At 44.5% G+C, this 16,794-nt stretch overlaps 1 protein-coding gene across 1 annotated transcript; it reads right to left on the minus strand.

Moving 5' to 3' along the window:
• Positions 1-11,629: 11,629 nt before the first annotated feature.
• LOC133891100 (ras-related protein RABA2a-like) lies at positions 11,630-16,025 on the minus strand. Its single transcript, XM_062331803.1, has 2 exons — positions 15,685-16,025; positions 11,630-12,289 (listed from the first exon to the last, which is right to left on the minus strand). Exons 1-2 carry the CDS (start codon positions 15,865-15,867, stop codon positions 11,786-11,788), a joined length of 687 nt encoding a protein of 228 aa, XP_062187787.1. The 5' UTR covers positions 15,868-16,025; the 3' UTR covers positions 11,630-11,785.
• Positions 16,026-16,794: the final 769 nt, after the last annotated feature.

The following is a 16,794-nucleotide window of genomic DNA, read 5'->3' on the forward strand; positions in this document are numbered from 1 at the left end:
TTTCATATGTTTTGGTAAAGTTTCAGTCGCTCACACATATGTCTAGGATCTTAGTGCATATGTTTTACTTAACCTATGGTTCATCCTTGCTAATGATCAATGCATAATCCTTGGAGTCGAGCTATGTATATGTGCTCTATATGGTTTAAGTCTTGCGAGTACCTTCGTACTCATGCTTGCGCTTTCAGGTACTCCTGTTGCTGAGAGAGAGGCGGTGTTTGGCTACTTCGTGCCTGCCGATTCAGGTGGTGGGCAAGAGTAGTGCATCCTACTCTGGGTTATCGTGCTTTTGTGATGGAGCCTAAGGGCATATTGCTCCATACTCCCCTTTTGTTGTTTAGCTTTTAGGCCTCGTTTGGTAGAGCTCTGGGAGTTGATTCCGCGCTGGAATCGCTCCCAGCGCTGCCAAACGGGCTGGTCGGGGAGTGATTCCGCGCGGGAATCACTTCCCGTTTTGTATAGCGAGGTGGGAGCTGAAAAAACTAGCTTCTACCTAATTCCTGACTGATTCTCCTCGATTTCAACATAATATTCTCTCAGGAATCACTTCCATCACTAGCATACCAAACGATTTTACAAACAGAATCACTTTCACCACAGAATCACTCCCACTCTACTTCCACCACAGAATCAAAGCTCTACCAAACAGACCCTTAGTCTTCCGCTGCTTAGTTCTTTTGCTGGTTAGGAGTTGAGCAGGTTTTAGTCTCCTCCTAGCTCTCTTTTGCTGTAAATTGTGATAACTTGTTGCATGCTTAAGAATTTGTAATATAATGTTAATTACTCACTCTTTCTTAAGCTTTGTTGTGATGTACATGGTTGAAAGGCATGTGTTCCGATCTTGGGCACAAAACACGTGCCGAAACTACCAGGATGATATTCTAGTTAATCATCGAGGTTATGATTATGAATAATGATCCTCCTGGTGATTAATTGGAATATTGTTTGGACAATTCCTCACACCTCCTCCCACCTACCAGCGCATGACGCCCACCTCTCCGCTACAGAAGGAGTAACAGGTGGGGATGCAGCCTTACCTGGCTGCGGGAGGAGCACCGGTGGAGCGTGGCGCATGGATGAGCCCCGCCACGGGAGAAGCGAGGGGATGCCAAAGCAATGAGGCCGCACATCCATGCCTGACCCCCTAAGGAGCTGCGGGTGCCACCCTACCCCGTTCGCTCGGCCTCCCACCGCGTTCTTAGCCTCCCTGCCGGCTCCGGCCTCCCATCACACGCTGCTCCCTCAGCAACCCCCCACTGCCAACGATGCCTATCCACGGCAAAAACATCTTCGAATGGTGAAGAACCTGAGCGGTCAGAAATGACCACCTGCATTTGATAGACGATGGCCTACATTGCCGTCTGTGTGCCCACGTGTTGTGCTTCCTGCAAAGGAATGATGACGGTAGAAGATGCAACCACCAGTGACCGGCTAGCCTTCAATACATCTTCAGAAGGTGTAGCCCGAACCATGCACTGAGAGCGGCCATGGCAGGTCATAACCTTCTTGTTGAAAGGAGTTACCACAATGAATTTTGATGCTACTGAACTGGACAGCATGCTCGCCAACGCATGCTGTGCCTATGCTAACTTGCCTCTGACATATTGTACCTCCTCAGCGGTACAGTCCAGCTCATGACTCAGCTCCAAAGCTAGGTCAGTCTGCTCTCCAAGCCTAGTAATGCCTTATGTGAGGACGGGTTGAGCAGTGATGTTGGTGAAGCCACTGATGCACTGAGGGTAGTGGAGAAACTAGGTGAATCTTGATAGGATACTCCATGTAGGTGAGATCCTCTCCAACTTCTACTTCCTCTAGGGGCATCTATTCCTCGGGAACTCATAGACATTTCTTCAATTGTGATACGTGAAAAACATCATGAACATCTGCTAGCTGAGGGGGTAGCTCCAATTGATATGCTACTTCTCCTCATTTTTCCAACACCTTAAAAGGTCCTATAAACCGAGGTGCAAGTTTTCCTTTAACTTTAAATCTATGGAACCCTCTAATCTGTGAGGCTCGTAGATATACGAAGTCACCTACTTCAAAAATAAACTCACGACATAGATGATCAACATAACTCTTCTGTCGTGTTTGAGTTGTTCTTAGAATTTTCCTAATCTATTGTACTTGACTTTCTACTTCTCTCGGAATTTCTGGGCCAAACACTTGACTTTTGCGAGTCTCATTCCAGTACAACAGTGTCCTACATTTTCTTCCATACAAAGCTTCAAACGGCGACATCTTCAAACTAGCCTGATAGCTATTGTTGTAGGAGAACTCTGCATAGGAAAGATTGTTATCCCAACTTGTCTTGCTTTTCAAGGCACAAGCTCTCAACATATATTCCAGAATTTGACTTACCCTCTCGGTCTGACCATTGGTCTGCGGATGATATGCCAAACTAAAGTTTAACTGGTATCCAATGACTCATGTAGCTTTTGCCAAAACCTGGTGGTAAACTGCCTTCCTCTATCATACAATATCCTCTTGGGTACTCCATGCAAACATACAGTTCAGGCGATATACAACTCAGCAAGTTTAGCTCATGTGTATGTGATCTTGACTGGAATAAAATGAGCAACTTTCATCAATCGATCCACTATAACCCAAATAGAATCATATCCGAATTGAGTTTGGGGCAATCCAATGATAAAATCCATACTAATATCTTCCCATTTCCATTCTGGTATCTTCAAAGTTTAAAGCAGTCCAGTGGGTCTCTGATGTTCAACTTTGACTCTCTGACATATATCACATAATGTTACATACTCAGCAATCTCTCTCTTCATACCATACTACCAATACCGATCTTTAAAATCTTGATACATCTTAGTGCTTCCAGGATGAATAGAATACGCAGACTCATGTGCTTCTGAGGGCATTGGAAAGTAAAGTGTCCCTCTACTCCACAATGGAAACAAGGTTTTCCTTTGGTGGAGACTTGAATGTTGGTGCCAGTGTTGTTGTTCCTTTGAGGGGTCTGATTTGAAGTGCGGGGTGCTTGAGAGTTGGAGCGCTGGTACTGTCCTGCATTTCTGCAGGAGCTTTGATTTGTAGTCAGGATCCTAGGTTGATTGTACTGCTGACCAGAACGATTCATAGATCTAGACAGTGAAGAGTCATAACGGGGCCTGGTGTTGCTGCCTGACTGACCTGGGCGGTCCATCTTGCACTTGCGCTCAATCTTGTTTCTCTTGTGCTCCAAGGTAAGAGCATGGTCTACAAGGGCATGGAAGTTTTTGAAATCACGAGAAGCCAGAGAATACTACAGTCCATCATTCAGACCTTCCAAGAAACAATCTTGCTTCTTCTCATCGATATCCACATCTTTTGGTGCATACTAGGATAGCTGACTAAATCCAGTGACATACTCACTCACAGTCATTCCTCCTTGCTTGAGTGCCAAGAATTCCTTTATCTTGATCTGGATAGCTCCTTGGGGTACATGACGAGCACGAAAAGCATTCTTGAACTCCTACCAATTGATGCTATCAGGTTCTTCATGAGCTACGACATAAGAATCCTACCAGTCTACGGCAGGTCCCATCAGCTGGTGTGAAGCGAACAGAATTTTCTCTCCAATGTTGCACTAAGCGACTAAAAGCTTCTTCTCGATGACCTTGAGCCAGTCATCAGCGTCCATGGGTTCAATAGCATAAGAGAAAGTAGGCAGCTTAGTCCTTTGGAATTCTCCGAGCTTGTCACGGGGTTGCTGTGGTGGTGCAAGGGCAACGGCGAGGGGGTTCTGTTGCATTTGAGCCATTATTTGGGCCACTCCTTGTAGAATCTAAGTTTGTACTGCTAGAAGCTGCTCGAGGGGAGGCTGCGGCGGTGGAGGTGGATTGTCATTGCCTTGTCCATGACAAGCATTGCCATTAGCGTTGGCGCAATTCCTTAGGTTCACCATTTTACATAGAGATGAGAAGATGAGTAGAAGGGGAGAAAGGTAGAACAATAGCAGGAAGAACGGACAAGATAAATAGATATAGACTCCCAAACTAACTATTATATTATTATTATAAGGATGCATTCGTGAAGGAGCTCTTCACAATACATCACATCACGCACTCGGATAAAGATCCAAATCATTACATAGCACGCTACCAAAGTCAACCAACTCACTAACTAGTAACACAACCAACTCACTAATTATCACACGGTTCCAACGACTCCTAACATCTAAAGGATAACCTCCTAAACCACACATAACTCTGTTGGAGCCTCAAGGGTGATGGTGCTGGGAAATGACAGGCCTGGAGACGGTGCGGAGAACATGGAGTCTCTTCCTCAAACTCAGAGTTAGAAGAAGAAGAGTCCCAATAGTCTGGATGATGGCACTTCTTGTTGCGTAGCTCACGCTATGCCTAAGCTAGCTTGCCTCTGACATACTATAGCTCCTTGGTGGTACGGTCCAGTGCACGACTTAGCTCCAAAGCTAGGCCAGTCTGCTCTCCAAGCCTAGTAGTGCCTTCTGCGAGGAAGGGTTTAGCAGTGATGTTGGTGAAGCCACTAATGCGCTGAGGGTAGTGGAGAAACTGGGTGAAGATCAGCTCTTCGTTGCGGCGGTGGAAGAGGACCAGGAGGGCTTGGCATGCGTCATCACGGATTCCATCCTCTAAGGTAGCCCTTGGTGAGATGGCGTAGTGGATGCTCGTCACTTCATAGGCTCCACGCTCTGGTACCGAACCTTAGATCACCACTTCGACTTTCCACTCAAGAGGAGCATCGGCGTACTCAGTCTTTACTCCTGTGTACTCAGGTGCCTTCTCGAATCCCAGACTGTGGAGTATCTCCCAAAGCTTGGCGGGGAACCATCCTGCATAGTGTCCATCAGAGTGGTAGATGCAGGACCAATGTGGAACATGGGGCAGCTGAGGTTTGCAACGGCCATGGCACAAGTCGGGGAAAATGATGGAGCAGGAAGACGACCACCACACTCTTGCGAGCAATCTGATGGGTGAGGGCCATCTACAATATTTTGAAAGGGAAAGAAGAAGTTAATAACAGGGTTTAAACAGAATCAGCCAAGAAAAAACAGAAAAGCCAAGGTAGAGTTTTCGAAAATAGTTTTCTTTATCTAATTAATCCTTAAAACTCGGCAATTCTAACTAGGCTCGCATCCTACGATTAACACGGCTCTGATACCACCTCTGTCACATCCGGTTTTATAAAGGGACAAAACCAGATGTAAACCGCATGCATGCCAGGATCAAGTTTAATACATGCAGCAATTTCATCAGTGTATCACACATAGTGTCATTATTGCAACGTTTTACTTAAACAAAATAGATAGACTCCAAAGTCTTTAACTAAGCACACAAACTAAACACAGCGAAGCTCCCATCTTTCACAGGTAATTGACCAGGGGCCCACCAGCTTAGCAATCTTTATCTTCATCGATGTAGTAGTCTGGTTCTTTTGCATTGTCTGAGTAGCGTTTGATGTACATTTGGATGGAAATAGCAAGTGTGAGTACATGTCGTACTCTGCAAATGTGGGAAATAAATGACATGCAAGCTTAATTAAAGGAACATGTTGTAATATGTTAAATTTGCATAAACACCAACTATGCTATCATAGAGTTGTAAAAGCATCCTATTTAACTATGTATTCATCACTAGACTTCCAACTCCTAGAAACATCTCCTCATGTTTCCCAGCCACCTGAATCCCACATCAGGTTCCCAAACCAAACCAACTAATCATGTGAGGATCCAAGTCTTTCATGACCATGAGCACGGCTGATATATCAGATTTTACACTCTACAGAAGTTGTCCAGCTTTCTGCACGAGTCGTGAATTCCTTGTTGACATATCCGTGAAACACTTAACACACGGCCATGGTGTGTCGCCTGAAATATCACTGCAATGCCGTTACAAAGTTTCATCCAGTATGTGCACGCCCGCTAGGTTTCACCACCGTCAAAGTGGTTTTCACACCACCTAGAAGCCCCCTTTTGCGCCTTGTAGTTTCCAATGAGTTTTCACCCTTCCCTTCCACTAACATCTCATACCACTAACCAAATGGTTCTGGCCTTAGCTATCCCTACACATCTACTCTTCCGTTTGGCATGCACAAAAACTAAAATCCACAAATTAATAGGCTAGGCATGTCCCATACCAGGTCTCGTGGTTGGTACGATATTTCTTGGGTTGTGGCTCCACGAACCCATCCTTACTTAGTTCACTTGAGAAAACACTAAACCAACTACATAACCATCATCATAAAAAACACTGCTTTGCTCAAGGCCTAAGGTTCTATGTTGCTATACCATTACAAGAATTTTCCAACTCATAGTTGCATAGTTCATTAGTCATGTTCAACTAACTACCCATCCATACCCTTGTGCAAAACTAAGCATAAGCTACCCTTCATAACCACTACTGACAATTAGGCGATAAGGAATATATGGAACATGGTACTATAAGTAAATAGGATTAAGAATTAATAGCATGCATGTTTAAAATAAAGAACGTATTTGAAAAACTAGGATCAAAATGTTCAAGGACACTTGCCTCTTCCAACTTGCTGCTTAGACTCTTCAAAGACTTTGTCCTGGTGATTCTCGAACTGCTCTTTGTCTGCTCTCGAAACACACTGAAAAAGCACACAACAAAATTAACTAAGAATAGTACACCAAACAATAGCTAACATCTATGGAAAAAAGGGTACTAAAAGATAGTACACGCTGCTACGAACACGAGAGCGCAAAAATCATCTAAATCAGAGCTAGGACGAGAAAGTTACGCTAAAAACAAGTTTAAGGTTAAAAGTAAAAAAGAAAAGGACTTTTTTGAATAAAATAGAAAGGTTAGGGACCTTTTGTAAAAATAGAGGGACCTATCTGCAAATATTGGGAAGTTTAGGGACTAAACTGTAAAAGACATGGGCTTTTAGATAAATATAGAGAAGTTCAAGGCTAAAGTGCAAAACTTCCACTTTTCATGAATTAAAATAAATTGGAAAGCTGACTGGATAAAGGCTCTGCTGACATGGTGGTGACTGGCTTTACACATCGGCTCTTTGCTAGACAATGATGTGGCGCTGACTGAGTCTATGGAGGGGACACATGGCAACTCATGACTGGATGATGAAGGGGTATTATTGGATCTAATCTCATCCGTCGGCTTTAGATCTAACGGTCGGGGAAGAATGGGAGGCTAGGGAGGGGCAACCGGCGACGGAGAGTCTCGGTCATGGTGGCGTATGAGGAAAAACATGGCTGACTCGCCAGCGCACAGTAAAAACCTTGTCGCCAGGCACAGGGAGCGATGATGAGCGACAAAAAATGGTACGAAGGCTAAGGCGAACACGTTTGAAGGCTTACCTCGGATGGTGCGGTTCGGGAAGGTAGTCGGTGGCGGTGGAGGCTTCGGTGACGCACGGGTTCACGATGGGAGGCAGCTCCGATGACCGAGACGCAAAGATCAGCGCACCCACGCACTCAGAGGACAACAACGAAGCTCACATGCAGCTCATACACGGAAAATCTCTGCTTATTTCGGCCGGCAGCGAGCAGGAGCGAGCAGCAACAATGGTGGGCGGTAGTGGCCTAGGGTTCGAGCGAAATCAGATCAATGGGAAGGGGGTCCTGACTTATATAGATGGGAAACACGAAGGGTGGTATGGATTTGGCTGGGAGTTTGTTAGGATTTGGGCCTACAGGGGGTCCTGACTTATATAGATGGGAAACACGAAGGGTGGTATGGATTTGGCTGGGAGTTTGTTAGGATTTGGGCCTAGAGGGGTGGCGGATCTCATCATGGCTGGCTCGAACTCAGGAAACGCTTCGAGCTCGACTCGAGGATGAAGACCACCACGGGCCCACTCATCAGCGACACTGGAGTGGAAATGGAAGGCGCTCGGACGCCTTCCGTAGCAGGACAATAGCAGGCGCGTGCGCAAACTGGGCCCAGCCTTAGGCCGGCCCAGGCGGAGAGGCGTGGGTGGAAGCGACTCAGCCCAGGAAGAGGGAGGGTGGGCCGCTGGTGAAAAAAGGAAGAAAAGGAAAAATAAAGAGGTTTGGGCCTAAGGAAGAAAAGCGGCTTTTCTTTTTATGATAGCATTTTCAAACTTTTCCAAAATTCAAACGGTGCGCCTCAAAGCTTTTCAAAAATTTATAATTTCACACAATGAAACCCTAATGCATCTATTCCAGCATGAATGCATACAACCAAGGTATAACCTATGGCAAAAATTAAATTTATTTTAGAAAATAGATTTTATCATATTCTATTCAGTTAAATCCTAATTAAATTCTAGCAAAATTTGAGGGAATTATAAAAAACTAGGGTGTTACACCAATGCAGCCCCATCCACCTGCATAGGGACAGAAGCTGGGTTGTTGCTGGTATCCTGAGAAAAAAATTACCTTTCGCTTTCTTTTTTGCTTAGTCCTGAGATGTGTCGTGGTCATCGTCAAGCAGATCATCCTCATAACCATTAAATTCAGCATCAGAAGAATTAGACATCGGGCCATCATTTGAGACAAAACCCTTGTCTTCAAGTGTGAAGGTGATTTCATATCCCACACAGCCAAAGACCACATATGACTTAGTAGGCAACAAATTGGATCCATAAGATCAATCTAGACTCGAGCAATGCCACAACTCCTTAAGCATTGCATGTTGATTTCCAACGGGGGCACCTAACACTATCACTATAGCCTAGATTGCCATATAATGCTGAAAGGCTGGGGTAATACCCGCTATATGCACCCAAACCGATTCCAGATGAAACATCGGGCTCGGCTCATCAGATGACTTCCATTCTCCAATGGAAACAGTAGCCCCTTGAGCTTTGAGATGGAACTCAGCATCCACCATCTTTCTCAGCTCATCCGAGTTCGGAAAAGCCACAAGATAACTATCCGCTCCCTGTGAAACTGCTTCCCAGTTCCAGTCGGAACGGATCTTTGGTGGTGACTGTAGATTTCAGCTGTTAAATGGTTACCTTTAACCTTGAACAATGTTTTTGGTGGTGACTGTAGATCAATTCCATTATAACCGGCTTGAACCACTTCAAAAACCCATCTTATCAGCACCATAATCGAGCATCAATGCATTCAGCTTTAGTAGATTTAGAATTGGGCACCTAGTGGAAAGATGATCACCATGCTTGTCGCAAATGACACAGTAGAGAACTGCATCACACGCCTCTATCGAGTGCCCCTTCATCTTGCACTGGAAGAAGAAAATTTTCTTTTGTCTCTGCTTACCTTCCTTTGCTTCGGCAGCCTGAGACAAAGGACCGGGGACGCAGCCAAACCAGGATAGAGGTAAGTTGCTACCCTCCTGCAACCTTAGGAAGCCGAGTGTTTGTCCTGTGCTACGTCCTCGACCTCCCAACCAAGCACCAAGGCTAGGGCGTCCCCTAAAGGGAGGACGGCGGGACGAAGGACTAGCCCCAAACGAGAAGTGTCTGCCTTGGCCAAAACCAGGTCTGGCCTGTCCCCCGAATCCGCCAAGAGTGCTAGCCGACTAGGCATCGGAAAGCGACTTGAAAACGGGAACAGAAGATTACGCCGACATGCTCTGGCCATGACCGCCGAAGGGCCTAGAAAGTCCTACTCTGGGCCACCTAGATCCACTGGCTGTGGCACCTGGTTGGCTATCGAGCCCACTAGTCCCCTTTCCTGGTTCATCACCACCATGTCCCCCGGCTGGAACACCGGCAACCCCCCGAGCCTGACCGCCACCAGCAACTTATCATTTAGTCGTCTTAAGGAATCATTTCCATCGTATAGGTTTTACTTATGCTTTTGTCTTCCTTCTTTCATGACCTCCAAGATTTTTCTCTCTAGGATCATAGGGTCTTCTCATCAGCAGATCAATAAGGGAGTGATATGTTCTGAAGCAACAGGTTGGGTGACATGTTCTTGATTTCACGTAGCACAATACTTTGTGAAATAGTCCTAGTTGTAATTCTGATAGGAGATAATGTTATCAGAGCTTGCCGAGCTATTGTAAGTGCCACAAGCTTTCACCATCCTAGAGGTCGGATCCATAAGGGAGTATATGAGCAAGTTTCAAAAAGCAAAGGCCCCTCTGGTCTAAGAACACACGCTAAAAACTCTTTGTAGTCGATGAGGAAAAACGTTCGTAAAACTATATTTCAGTAACCGTCTGGAAAAGGTGGCTGATAATGAATGTTTCTTGAAACACTGCACATATAACTTCTGAATTCTTCGGGTAGGAGATCAGGCTAAGTTCTTATGATGAGCCACGTGCATCTGAGGTGAACTGAGTTAACAAAAAGGGCAAACACATGGGGTCTCATTCACTTTTCGTTTTCTTTTGCTTTGTATTCGGCAGTTGCCTTTTTCACTTGCCCTCTTTGATAGGTTCACTAGCAAAACCTGTTTCATTTCTCCGTCAAACCTAGAGTCGAAAGTGACTAGGGAACAACCTACTTCCCCATAGTTGGGTGATTTCTTTTTCTCATTGGCAAATGTTTTAGATACACGCCCCCCTTATACACACACCTATCTAAGCGGAATGTCATAGTCCGTATGGTTTTGTGAATCAGGCATCCATCTTGGATGTCGATTCCTCCAGGATGTAAGTCACTTGAAAAAAACAATGTTAGAGAACTACGACGATTGAAGGGTTGCAGGGATTATTACAAGAAGTTTGTACCAGGGATATGGAGCTGTCAACAGGACTATAGTTGAGTTGTTAAAAGTTTGGAGAAGAAGCAAGAATTTCAGTTCTAGAATTTCTCGTTGCTAGGTAGGTCTCGTTATCTCTTCATTCAGTAGTTAAACTTTAACACTAGAGGTCGAATCCATCTTTTTTATCTTTCTTTACTTACTCAGGTGATCTAATTAATGGGCAAGCAGAGTATACAAAATCAATGACCATTCATGATTGCGAAGGCCAAATGCAGAGTAATGGAAAATAAGGTCATTCTTCTGTCTAGCTGCTGGTCAATGCCCTGAATCTCTAGGACTCTAAGCTACGAGCGAAGGATGAGAATGGCACTCAAAATATCCACATATAATTCGTTCAACATTTTTGTTGACAATAGAATTATTTGAATACATGGACCAGGTGCTTAGCATATAATGACAGTGAAGAACTGAATACATGTTAAATTAAGGTAAAACTTATGTGTTTATTTTTTTTAAGCAATGTGAAGTCTAGAGAACAGGTTTCTGTTCCAAAAAATCCGAGAAAACATTGAAGAGATCTAAAGGAAACAATGTTAAGCTTGGATTTCTACCCAAAAAAAAAAAAAACCTCTCTGCAACTTGCATGACCAAGACGAAGCATCTGTATAACTCTTGCCGACTCCACATGTGCAACAACAACAAAGAAGCCTTTAGTCAAAGGCAATGCTAATGGCTGATTAGTGACCATCCAGTCAAAGGCCATACAGTAACTAATGGTACTGCAACTTCTTTTTGTAATTCCTTCAATATACAGTTAGAATTCCAGGAGACAAAGGTTAAATGATAGACGATACCAGAACACAAACAATACATGCAATGAAATATACCAATCATCCACCACCTACTGCCATCATTAGACATTCGCGGTCAACTTGGTTTTATTGGGGGGTCAACAGTACTTCTACAATAGTCAACCCAACAAAATTACAATTGCAAATCATATGAATATCTGTCTAGTGTGTAAGAGACTGGCGTAGTACAGACTTTCCTTCTCAGCTGAAACAATACACAGTTCCTCCCACAGAAGCTACCAGTGGAACATGACTATGCAGGTCAAGTTGTCAGACATTTATTCTTTTTACAAAGAATAGATATATAAGGACACCTGAAGAACTACCATTTAGATGGCCCTGACGAGCAGCACTGAGATGTTAAACTGCTGGAATTTGTGCCCGACACTTGAATGGATTGTCCCTCTCTAATGTTAACAGACCCAGATCCAGACTCCTCGGATGGCAGGGTCTTCTTGCTGATTATTCGGTAGATCTCGGCAAGCACAGTCTGAAAGGCCTTCTCAACATTTGTTGCATCAAGCGCAGAGGTCTCGATAAAGAACAAGCCTTCACTCTCTGCAAAGCTTGCTGCATCCTCAACCGCGACAGAACGGAGATGCCTGAGGTCGATCTTGTTGCCAATGAGCATGACAACAATGTTGGAGTCAGCATGATCTCGGAGCTCCTTCAGCCACCGCTTCACGTTCTCAAATGTCATTACTTTGGTGACATCATAGACTAACAATGCCCCTACAGCTCCACGGTAGTAAGCACTGGTAATTGCTCGGTACCTTTCCTGCCCAGCAGTGTCCCATATTTGAGCTTTTATAGTCTTCCCCTCCACCTGAATTACAGAAATCAAGTTAGTTATGCTGTAGCAGATGGAAAAAAAAAGATCTCAATATTTCAGAAACGGCTGAGGTTTGCACACATAAGGGAAAGGCAAGGCGCATGCTGAGAACTGAATTCATTTAATAATCTGATGACAAAAGGAACCATTCTTCTTTGCAAAAGGTGGAATTAACAAGGTTACCAGATTGTTCAGATGATAAGTTACTTCCTATACATTCTGAGCTTCAAGTAAGTAGTAGGTTATAATTGATTTCATATTTCCCACAAAAAAAAATCATTTTTTAACTAAAGGCAGGAATCCTGACATTTCATATAAGAAAAAGGTGCCTCATTATTTAAGGGAAAACAAGGCCAAACCATACACTCTCGGTTAATTAGGGAATACGGGGCTAAAACCACAAGTGCACTGTAGGCAAACAACTTAGCTAAACTAGGCTAGAGCACCACAGAATGACCTAATCCACAGAACCTAAACAACTACCTAGCTAAACTAGGCTTAGTGTGGTCAACGTCACTGCTGATCTAACCATCAGCCACCCAAGCGCAGGGAAGGACCTCCAAGGCGCCGGCGCCTCCAAGGAGATCACGACGTCAAAGGTGCTACCGCCGCCCGACTAAAGAGCCGAAACTGGGTTTTCACCCGGAGAACCCCCAAGTGTGAGTGGAGGCACCACGACAACGCCTCCAAGGAGGGGAGCGGCACTCAGGGTATCACAATCACTGGCACTGGCAAAAAGCCGGGCAAGGATTTTGCCCGAAGCCCCTGCATCCCACCAACCCCACAGAAGAAAGCCTAACGCAACCGAACCGCACACGCCCAGACCGCAACCGCCAGTCCCGTGTTGCCTACGACGTTGCCACCGATTCCTCGCCCATGCGCCACCCACAGTGCCACCATCAAACCTTATAGCTCCCTACAGGCTAGATCTAGGTGGAAAAGACAAATCTGGCAAGGGGAGAAGCCCATGAGACACAGGGAGGGCGGGACGAGGGCAAGTGCCGTGAAAAGAAGACTAGCAGTTAAGCCTCAGCACAGATCCAGCGTCCCCGTACGGGTCACACCACCACGCTAGCGATCACCGTACCGGAAGCGAAGGAAAGCGCTCCGAGAATACGATTGGTCCTGGCACTCGTCGCTGCTGAACCTGCAAAACACGCATGTAGGCCCACACAGCCATCATGCAGTCCGCAATTGCGCACAAGCTCTGATCACAGCAACAGCCCGTGCCGACCAAGAAGCACCCCAATGAGGAGCTTGAGGATGAGGAAGCCGCCGCCACTGCAAAGGGTGCTCGTGGAGGGGGTGTGAGCAAGGATGCGCTTGCTGCCCGCTTGCAGGCGACACAACAGCACAACAAGTAGGTCTGCATCCATGAGGGGTAGCTCAAACCAGGTTGCCAAGCCCAATCTGCAGGCTGCCCCATCGGATCTGCGCATCAGCAACCCACTGAGGGCACCACTTGACCGGATCTAGCCACATCGGTGAGTGACAAGAGACAGCAGAAGGAAGCAAGTGGGCATCCACTATGAGCTTAGGATCTGAAGGGAGGACGAAGGGGAGAGAAAGAAGGAAGAGAAAACGAAAAGGGGCCACGAACAGAAGTCTTTGGCTCTGCCGCTAGTCGTCGCCACCATCTACCAGCCGGTGATGATGGTGGCGGCCGAAGATGGGTGCTCAACGGGGGTTGTTTGGAGGGAGACAGGGTCGCCCTTCGCGACGCCAAGGGGTACAAGGGTTGCAGCGTAACAAAATTGATTTTCCTTGTTCTATTGCAGCGTAAATTTCATATTTGGTCCCAAGTTCTCTTATCATCCATGGCTGAATATACTATAAGTAATAATCCATAAAACAAGTGTAAGAAAGTTCACGATGTAATATGCATTAATCTTAAGAAGTGTTCCTGAAAATTCTCATGGAGTAGCCAAGCAGTAGAACTATTGTTCATCCTGGCCATCTGCAGAATGGTAGTCAACTAACTCTATCTTGTATGGCATTTCATAATTGTAAAAGGTCTATGTATTGATATATTATCAACTAGCTATTTACCCATGTTTATCGATTCGAATACTACTTCACATTCTAAGCACACCATGACAACTTTCATGTCTACCCAACCTTCAAGCGTCATAATCACTTACATAAGCTTTTTTCTTCTTCCTTGCCTATAACAATTTATGTCCATAAAAGAAAAAAAAGCAATCTAGGTCTGGGATCAAGGAACCACTTCAAGGGAATACTTACATTACTTTAGAAAGCAATTATGCAGGTGCCTGTGAATCCATCTGAGAGGAAAAAGATCATTGAAGTATCCTTACTATTATGAAATATCGAATGAATCTAATCCACAAGTTTTGACAATATACATATGGGCATAGTTTTAGCAGATACTCCCTCTAGTCTAAAATAGATGTTATTTTGACAAGTTGATTTTGGTTCGCAAATAAATGCCATTTCAAGGTTTTGAGGTAACATTTTGCACCAAATACACGTATCGGTTGCTTGTTGATACTAGATAGTTGTGTTATAGAGATGGGTGAGTAATCATTAAGGGCAACTATGTCAGACAGCTAAGTATCAAATCTTCATTGTTCCATGTGTGTGAGCCTAAAACAAGAAGTAATTCACATCGGAGAAAGTACAGTCAGTCAGCAATCAATACATTCATTTTCTTTCATTCAAGGCTTCAACTAACATGGGTCTGAAGGTAACAGTCAAACAGGTCCCAGTCACCTCTTTGAAGTCATTGACACATCTAAATAGCCCTAAACTCGTCAAACAGGGTGGCAGTGGGGAGGGTAATGGATTTGGCACAACTATGCATGTTCACCTAGCTGTGCCGAGTGAGCACGAGATTTTCCCTGAACTTGGTCTGATACACTGCCAAGTTCACCCACCTTCCCCCAACACGCCTTGAACTTGGCCTGAGATGTGCAAGTCGTGGTTGAAGTCAAAGTGGTCAAAAAGTCCATCTTCCACCCAATTAAAGTCTTGAGCAGAAATTTTTGGCTACCACATGCCTTGGGCCATTTCCCATGGTACACAAGTTTGCCCAACCTTGGGCACTGAACGGAACTTCTCATACTAGTTTCTGAACACAAGAAACTACTATACTCCAATTCACTAGCACATGTTACACCAACATCTAAATCCCAACAAGGCCCAACTTCCATTCCATGGGTTTGCACGAATAGCTCAAACAAGACACAATCTCTCCGCAAAATTTCAAAATTAATAGCACGATGGTGCTCGAATTCGCAAAACCCCAAAATACAAGCCATCTCGCTAACGGAAGCAGCACCAAGAAGCAGCAGCAAGAAACAGCACGCAAGCAAGAACCGAAGCAAGAGACAGCAGCAGGCAGTCCATGGAAGGAGAGGAGGTGAGACCTGGAGGGTCCGCGTGGCGAACTCGACGCCGATGGTAGACTTGGAGTCGAGGGCGAAGCTGTTGCGGGTAAAGCGGGAGAGCAGGTTGGACTTGCCCACGCCGGAGTCGCCGATGAGCACCACCTTGAAGAGGTAGTCGTACTCGTCGCCGCCCTGCTCCCACGACGCCGGCCGCCGAGCCATCCCAGCGCCGCTTCCTTTGCTCTTCCTCCCCGCTTCTCGCTGTCGCTTTGGGAGGCGCGACGGGGAGGAAAGGGTGCTTTGTTCGCTTCTCTCTTGGGAAAGGGAGGCGAGACCGCGAGAGAGGATTTCAGGATTTCTCCGCAGTTTTCCTGATTTTCCCACGCGTTCGCGGAGAACTTGGCAAAAACAAAAGTTTGGACCCCTACTTGATACGATGGTTTACAAATTCGTTTAAGGGTCGAAAATCGGAACACAATAATTTTTCAAAATTCACAAATATCATAAAAATCATTCAAAATTTGATGAGAATTCAGTCAAATTTATAAATCGGAGGCAAAATTCTGTCTAAATTGGTATTTGATAACCACTCGAATTCAACTGAAAACCGATCACATATTTCGCATTTTGTTTGTAATTAAAAACCGCTTGATTTCCTATGAAAACCGCTATGTTTTATCGAAAACCACGGTTTTCTTGAATTTTAATAAAGTTAAAAAACCTAAAAAAATAGCTTAATCTTATAAAATCTATAACTAATTCATCTGAGCTTCAAATCAAGTGAAGCAAAATTTGTTCATTTTCTTGTAATATGATCTACATGATAAAAGTATTTATACTCATAAAAAAGTTGTATATTTTTGTGAGAAAATGTATTTACTAAACCTAGTTAAATGTATAGTTAATTCTTTTCTAATCCAAAAATTATGAAACTAATTTTATTAGTCTTCTTACATGATCATATATCTTTAAAAGTACATAAACTCATTAAATAGTTATTGTAACATGCATGATTGTGTAAATGTGTTGCAACTAGATTAATTCATAACTCACTCATCACACCACGAAAATTAATAAAATCACTTTTATTAGTTTACTTATACTATGATTTATGTAGTAAAAATAATAGTAGACATGAAAAAGTTAGCT

Source organism: Phragmites australis, chromosome 14 (assembly GCF_958298935.1).
Source record: "Phragmites australis chromosome 14, lpPhrAust1.1, whole genome shotgun sequence".
Lineage (NCBI taxonomy): Eukaryota > Viridiplantae > Streptophyta > Magnoliopsida > Poales > Poaceae > Phragmites > Phragmites australis.